The following is an 8,401-nucleotide window of genomic DNA, read 5'->3' as shown; positions in this document are numbered from 1 at the left end:
TATCCTTTGACCATTTCTCAATTGGGGAATGGCTTTTGTTTTTAAATCTGACTCAGTTCTCTGTATATTTTAGAAATGAGTCCTTTGTTAGAAACATTAGTTGTAAAGATTGTTTCCCAGTTTACTGCATTTCTTTTGATCTTGGTTACAGTGGTTTTGTCTGTGCAAAAGCTTTTTAATTTAATGTAATAAAAATCATCTAGTTTGTTTTTAGTGATGCTCTCCATCTCTTCCTTAGTCATAAACTGCTTCCCTTTCCATAGATCTGACAGGTAAACTACTCCTTGTTCTCTAGTTTGCTTATAGTATACAATGCACTCTTAATATTAGCTAGGTGGTACAGTGGATAGAACACCAGACTCAAAAATCAGGAGCTATGCTCAAATCTGGAATCAGACACTTATGAGTTGTGAGACCCCAGGCAAATCAGTTAGTCGCCATATGCCTCTGTTTACAGATCTGTAAAATGTGAAAGATAATAGTACCTACCTCTCATAGTTGGTTATGGTAAGGATAAAGTATGATAATTACAAAGTATTTTGCAAACTTTAAAACAATATATAAATGATAGATATTAATTCAAGAAAAAAATCAAACAACAGAATCAATGCCCTAAGACCTGTAAGACTTGGTTCTTGGACATGTCATTTCCCTGTATATTCTCTATCTGATGGTGCCAGATTCTCTACTTCTGCTATGAGATGCCATTGGCAATTAGGGGAAGGGAAGAGGGAGAAATCCTCCTCTCCTTTCCTCTCTCCCTGTCCAAACTCATCCAGACTGGGAAGCTAGGTGCTGGAGTGAATAGAGCACTGTTCTTGGAGTCAGGAGGATGGGAGTTTGAATCCATTCTCAGACACTTGATTCTTATTAGCTGTTGACCTTGGACTAGTCACTTAACCTTGATAGCTTTGCATACAGGATTATCTCCAGTCTCCCTGATTTGGATCTGGTCACTAGATCCAGATGCTCTGGAAGAGAAAGTGAGGCTGATATTGTGGTCTTCTTAAAAGTAAATGAATGAGAGAGCTCATCTACATCCAGGATCAAATCTATTGTCTTAGCTAGTCTCATTCTTATTCAAAAGAACCATATCTATAGCAGCTCAAACTCATTAACCAAATTAAGGAACTCAATGGATTCAAAGTTTCCAGATTAAATTTCTGTTGTACCTATTAAGGACAACAATAACTATAATAATAATAGCTAATATTTATATAGTGCTTTAAAGTTACAAAGCAATTAAAGTTTCTATAATAAATCTGGACATATTATCCATCCCTTCCCTTCGAGTAGAGAGATTACTGGCTGCAAAGTTAAGAGTCCCTGAGTTGACATCATCTTTGTTACCCTGACTACCTGGGGGCCTCAATTTCCTCATCTATAAAATAATTGGGATAGTGTGTGGGAGACCTTCCAGTCTAGATCTATGATCTTCATTTCTTTTGTTTGAGAAGAATAATGGCATTTATTTCTATAACATTTTAACTTTTTTTTTTAGGTTTTGCAAGACAAATGGGGTTAAGTGGTTTGACCAAGGCCACACAGCTAGGTAATTATTGTCTGAGGTCAGATTTGAACTCAGGTACTCCTGACTCCAGGGCCAGTGCTTTATCCATTGCACATTTTAACTTTTACAAAGCACTTCCTCATAATAACATTAGGGGTAAAAAGTATTAATATTCCCATTTTCCAAATGAGAAAACTGAGGCGTAGAGAAGTTTCATAACTAGCCCAGATAGAATCAGAAGCAGGACATGCACCCTGGTCTCTCAATTCCATATCCTATAGAAGCAGAAATTTTTCCAACTTCAAATTTAGCCAGTAACTAAGAGTTTTTTAATGAAAGTCATTGTGATCAGAACACTGGGCTAGATACTGGAGGAGATGAAAATTTTAAATAAGGAATAATTTCTGCCCTCATGGAGTTTGTGGAGTTTCCAATAGAAGGATAAGACAGATAGATAAGTATAATGTACAATGATGTGTAACACCCAGGACCCCTTCACTCTTTGTTCCCAGAAAATCACTCTGTGGGTTAGTATCCCCATAAAAATATGGCTATTGAGACTCCACTGATGTAATTTTCAGAATCTCAGAAATGGAAAGTGGGAAGGAACCTCAATAACCAAATTGGCTTTAATTTTTGTTTTATTGATGTTGTTGTTTTGTTTTTATTTTTTCAAGGCAATAGGGTTCAGTGACTTGCCCAAGATCACAAAGCTAAGTAAGTATTAAGTGTCTAAGATCAAATTTAAATCCAGGTCCTCCTGACTACAGGGTTGGACCTCTATCTACTGTGTAACCTATCTCCCAAGTTAACCTTTGTACAACCGTCCTCCTGATTTTCCTAAGAGTCAAGCAGAGATCATGTGAGTTCCAAATAAAAACATTTAGTTAACTAGCACAGCAAGATAAGTGACCAGGAAGGCTCTTCTAATTCTGGTTTGCGATCATTCTGGGGGGTGGGGGTGTGTGTGGAGATATGTGGATGGCTTGGAGGGGCACATACATGGTTAGAGAACTCATAATAATATCTAATAATAGTTTAATATTTATAATTATGTTTACTATGTGCAAGACAATAATTATAATATCAACTAGCATTAAAGAGTACCTACTAAGTTTCAGATACTATAACAATAATAATATTAATAATAGCTAGCATTTATAGAATATTTACTATGTAGCAGGAATTCTAAAAATAGCTCTTACTACACATCAAATACTGTAGTAGCAATAGTAGTAGTAGTAGTAGTAGTAGTAAGGGCAGCTTGCATCTATATTGTTTTTACTTAATAACAAATTGTAAAAATAGATCTTACTACACACCAAATACAATAGAAACAATAATTAGTAGCTGTAATCATAGTAATAGCAGATAGCATTTACAAAACTTTTTATGTAGCAAGAATTGTAAAAATAGATCTTACTATATGCCAAATACTGTCGTAGCAATAATTAGTAATAGTAGTGGTAATACTACAGCTAGCATTTATGGAGTATTTACTATGTAGGAGATATTGTAAAAATAGTTATTACTACATACCAAGTACTGCAATAGTAATAGTAGTAGTAGTAGTAGTAGTAGTAGTAGTGATAACAGCAGTTAGGTGTCATAGTAAATGGAGTGCTGGGCCTGGAGTCAGGAAGACTTCTCTTCCTGAGTTTAAATCTGGCCTCAGAGCCATACTGTAACCCTAGGTCAGTCCCTGTTTGCCTCAGTTGCTCATCTGGAAAATGAGCTGGAAAAAGAAATGCTATAATAATAGTAGTATCATAATAATGATGCTATAACCTCAATGGAAGTTCTGCAATGGTATACATATTCTGAACTGCAGTTGCTAGGCAGATTCTCCCCAGGGAAAAGACTAAGTTCCTTTAGCCAGAGCCCCAGCTGCTATCATCTGTATTGCTACTGCCTGTAACCAGATAGTTAAAAAAAAGCAGTACAACCCCTCAATCTCAGATGATCTTTTAAACTTTTTTTTCCCTCTGCTGTCACTAAAGGTCTCTCAAGGCTAAATTTTTATCTTGGATTATGGTTCAAAATTCCTTTAAACTCTTATCATACCCCAAGATAATTAGCCTGAGCTACTTTAAATTATACCAGGGACTCCATTTAACTGTGAAAGAGCTGATAAGAACTGATTAGAGCTGATTGAGTGAAGATATTCCTTGCAACATTTATATATCTCAGAGTTGACTTGAAAATCAATTCAGGAACAAGGTTAAAAAGGGTTGTGCGGAGCTGGTAATGCTGATGACCTTTACCCTTCCTCCTCCCAACTAAAATTATTATACTCAGCCAAAAACCCTGAAGGTCTAACCCTCTCAGACTGATTTTTTTTTCTGGAGTAGGTAAGAGAACTCATTTATTGCTTCATTTCATTCATTGAGAGGACATTGCCTCAATCAACCCGTTAAAGACCTTAGTTCAAAAAGACCAAGGTCTCCTACTGCATCCATTTCTAGTGGTCCTGTTCCTTATCTGGCCATTGGACCTAGATGTCTGGAGTAGAAAGTGAAGCTGGTGACTACACAGTTCTTCCTCATTTAAATGCATCACATCCCTCATGTCAAGGTCCTCATTGAGAACAAAAGACAAACAACAATTCCTACTAATACTTATGTAATATGAATTATTGGTTGAAGACTTAGTTATATCTCTCCCCCCAATGACCTCAAGGTGTTTGTTGCTATCTCTTTCATCTGCCATCAGCTGGAGTGTCCATTGGATGCATTCCCCCATTTTAGGCTCCTAGTAACTAGTACTTTCCTCCCATTTAACCACTTAACATCAAGTAGCTTTTACAAAGAATATTTAATTCAAAAGTATAGCAAAAACAAAATCACAACACCTTTCCAGAATAATCCTCTCTATACTATAAAGGAAAAGGGGGAGTAGATTAGATTAGTAGATTAGTAGATTATTAGTAGATTATTCAGTTCAGTTCCAGTGATGGTCTCAGTGCATATTGAAGCATATTTTCTTTTCTTTTTCTTTTTTTTTTTGACATGACAACTGTGGGAATTTGTTTTGCTTGAATATACATATTTATAAATTTGGGGGGTTTTCCTTCTTGCTTTCTTAGTAAGGGAGGGAAGATGGGAGAAAGAGTACAAAGAATAGAAAATTAAATAAAATTGAATGATTAAAAAAAGCAATTTAGCTCACTTCCTACATACCATTGATCCACACAACTTCATGATCAGATGTAGAATGAAGAAGGAGCCTGAAACTTAATAACCAATGAGCTGGCTTTCTGAAGGTCACCCCTAAAAAGTCATTCCTTGCTTGTCAGAAGACCTAATCTAACCCTAGCTTTGAAACCCATGCTCTGGAACAATGGGATACTGAGGAATGCTCTATTTTGAATTTACAAGAGAATAGGCTCCATTCATTGATCACTGACCTCCCCAAAGAGGGCTATGGCCAAGAAAGAGTGAAACAGACAGTCCTTTTTCAAGCGACTCCACAGTCAATCAAAGAATTTCCTCTTCATCAGTTGGTTACCTGAATGAAACTAGTTACAGAATGTTTACACATGCTCTATAGTCTGCCTTTCCCAGGTACTATTAACATTATCACCATTCTTTCAGAAACAGTATTCCAGAATTCTCTATATGGAAAGATGCATCTTCTACTTGGAGAAGCCACCTGAGGCGATCTGGGCAGGTGCCAGACCCACGTTACACATAGCAAGTGATAACTAATGTATATAACACTAAAGGGTTTTTAAACTATTTTGTATACTTTATTCTCAAGCAGCTAGAGGGTACAGTGAATAATGCTGGGTCTAGCATCAAAACAACTCATATTCCTGAGTTCACATCTTGACTCAGACACTTGCTAGTTGTGTTTGCCTTGGTTTCCTAATCTGTAAAATCAGCTCAAGAAGGAAATTGCAAACAGCTATAGTATTTTAGTCAAGAAAATCTTAAAAGCAGTCCCAAGGGGTAGCTAGGTGGAGTAGTGGATAAAGCACTGGCCTTGGAGTCAGGAGTACCTGGGTTCAAATCCGGTCTCAGACACTTAATAATTACCTAGCTGTGTGGCCTTGGGCAAGTCACTTAACCCTTTGCAAAAAAAAACCCTTTCAAAAAAAAAGCAGTCTCAGAAACTCAAGTTAAGACCGAAAACAATGCAGTAGTCCCATTTGAACTTGAAATAGGTAGTTATGATGATGTTTGCCCTTCTTTCTCAAAGAAGACCATAACATCAGGGAGGTGATGCCATGACAAGCACATGAATTGGATTTGAGTGGGGGGGAGTTGAATTAAACCACAAGCCTCACTTTCTCCTCCAGAGTTATAAGGGTCCAGTGGACAGAGATGAATCAGGACAACTGGAGATGGCTCTGGATGCAAGACAATCAGGGTTAAGTGACTTGCCCAAGGTCACACAGCTTGCAAGTGTCAAGTGTCTGAGGATGAATTCAAACTCCTGTTCTGACTCTAAACCTAGCATCCTTTCCACAACATCATGGCAGCTTGAGAGGAGCAAATTGCTAGATGAGATTCAAGGGAGTCCCACTTGAAGTTTTATATCTGGTATAATGTATCATTCAGAACCCAAGGGTTCAAGCAATCAATACTTTTACTGAAATACATATCCCAATACTTCCAAGAAGAAAAGGATTCCAAGGTGGTTGAAAATAATCAGGAAGAGAAAAGCAAATAAAAGACAACAGCAATAAAAATTAAAAGTTATTAGTAAAGGTCCCCTGGGCTCTCAGGAGATGCTGACCAAAGTGCTAACTAAAAATTACACTATATTATGCTTCTCTTAAGAAGTCTGAAGCTCTATTCCAAATCTATCTAACTGGTAGTCTTGATAATTCACATTCCTCACAGTCTGTCCCACAACTAAAGTACTAGTCACAGTCCTGGATGGTGTTGTGGCAGTTTGGAAGTTAACACATTCCTCCTGGCAAACAAGAGAAGGGATTTCTCAAAGCTATGGACAACAGGAAGAAATTGTATGGAGCTTTGCAGAGGTCTTTAAAGTAATTTGATAAGGAGGTAGAGACTTTCTTTAATGACTGGCAATCAAAAGCAACTAACAAATTCCCCATAGGTTTGTCTTTTATAAATCAATAAATGGATTAATTCCAAAGATAAAAAGAGCAGTGATTCTCTCCAAGGCAAAGGCTATAATGAAGTTTTAACTAGTTGTTCTTATCTATAAAATTTTACCACTGGACTTCTTTTTCATTATCTCTCTGACCTGAACAATGGAGGAACCTTCGTAATGCTGCATTCACAGTTTCCAAAGAGTGCAGTCCATTCCAACTGCCTCTTTTCTTGCCTTGGGTAATAAGATGTGTTCAGAGGTATAAAGCATGCAGGAGTGCTAATGGTATATTTTGACACAAAGGTTCCATTGTTAGCCTTTTACTTCAAGGAGAGCAATGACTGAAAATAAGGTTATATGTCAAAATATTCATAGCATGTATTTTTAATCATAGTAAAAACTATAAAGGGGAAGTAGGTGTCCATTAATTGGAATGATTGAAAAATTGTGGTATATCAATATAATGAAATACTTCACATAAAACAATGAATATGAAGAATATAAAGAAGCATGGAAGACATATTAAAATTATACAAAATGAAGTAAGGAAGACTTTGGAAAAAAACAGTAGCAACAAAAATAAAAACTTATAAAATGTTTTGCAAATGCAATAACTAAGATTGACCTTCAAAAAGAGATGATAAGCCCATCGCTCCTGCCACCAGCGCCATCGCCATGTTCCAGTTTTTGCTAGGATTTACACTCAGCAATGTGGTTTGGATGTATCTGGCTCAGAACTATGACATTCCAAACTTGGCCAGAAAGCTTGAAGAGATAAAGAAAGATGTAGATGCCAAGAAGAAACCTCCTAGCTCTTAATGCCAACATATTAATAATGTTGTCTGGACACTTTCCTATTCAAAACAAAAGCTCCTTTTCTCTCCTCCAGGACTGGATGACTTTCCTCACCCTAAAATACACTGAGATGCCTTTGAGCTAAAATATACCCGTAACACCAGAACTACCCCTTATTACTCCTCCTGGACTCCTGACCCCTACACCTGTGTGGGAGATTCTGATACTTGAATAATGGTGCTTGACTAAGAAATGCTAGTTTTGATTAGTGGTTTCTCCCCTTAACTTTTAAATTGTGGATTTCTAGTAATTTTTTAAGTTGCTCTTTATATGGCTGAACAGTTGGTATTAATACTAATTCTCTAATTATGTCTACCATGTTGGATGCTTTATAAGCATTTAGTATCAAACAGTGTTGTTCCAAACCAATTAAAATCATATAGCAACTGAAAAAAAAAAGAGATGATAAAATGTACTTCCCTCCACTCATTACAGAGGTGGGTGACTGTGATAGAATACTGAAAGTACTGTTGGACTCCGCTAATGTATAGTTAAATTTTGTGGAATTATTTTTGTTTTTTGTTTGTTTTGTATTTTTTTACAAGTGATGGCTTTATGAGTAAGAGAAAGAGTGGGGTATATTTGGATATAAAGGTGATCAAAAAGAAAACAAAAATATTAATGAAAATAAAATAAAAAGTGCCATTTCTCAAGGGAGAATTTTTGTATAGGGGTTCATATAATCCCTCCTCACAGGCATCCCCTTTCCCACCCCACCCTCCAACAAATTACTTGGCTAATCCCAGAGAGTGACAACTACTATCATTAATAGCAATTTCTATTACACATCTGAGGTTTTACTTTTATTCAAGACAAACCTACAAAATACACATTGCAAATATTATCATCCCCATACTCCAGATAAGGAAAATAATTAGAAAGCCCCTATCATGCCAGGGTTATATATCTGTTCCCAGCAAAAGGCAAATTTGAACTCAGATCTTATGATTAGTATTTTTTCCACCATGC

General features: G+C 36.5%; 1 protein-coding gene across 1 annotated transcript; it reads left to right on the top strand.

Annotated features, from left to right (window-relative positions):
* Window positions 1-7,252: 7,252 nt before the first annotated feature.
* LOC141515452 (short transmembrane mitochondrial protein 1-like) lies at window positions 7,253-7,638 on the top strand. The gene has a single exon (XM_074227034.1). The coding sequence runs from the start codon at window positions 7,253-7,255 to the stop codon at window positions 7,394-7,396; it is 144 nt and encodes a 47-aa protein (XP_074083135.1). The 3' UTR covers window positions 7,397-7,638.
* Window positions 7,639-8,401: the final 763 nt, after the last annotated feature.

This window comes from Macrotis lagotis, chromosome 1 (genome assembly GCF_037893015.1).
Source record: "Macrotis lagotis isolate mMagLag1 chromosome 1, bilby.v1.9.chrom.fasta, whole genome shotgun sequence".
In the NCBI taxonomy this organism is placed as follows: domain Eukaryota; kingdom Metazoa; phylum Chordata; class Mammalia; order Peramelemorphia; family Peramelidae; genus Macrotis; species Macrotis lagotis.
This window is presented reverse-complemented; position numbering and strand designations above follow the sequence as displayed.

Bases quoted from the DNA above. Each gene is read 5' to 3' on its own strand.
- LOC141515452 (XM_074227034.1), top strand. From the start codon at position 7,253: ATGTTCCAGTTTTTGCTAGGATTTACACTCAGCAATGTGGTTTGGATG.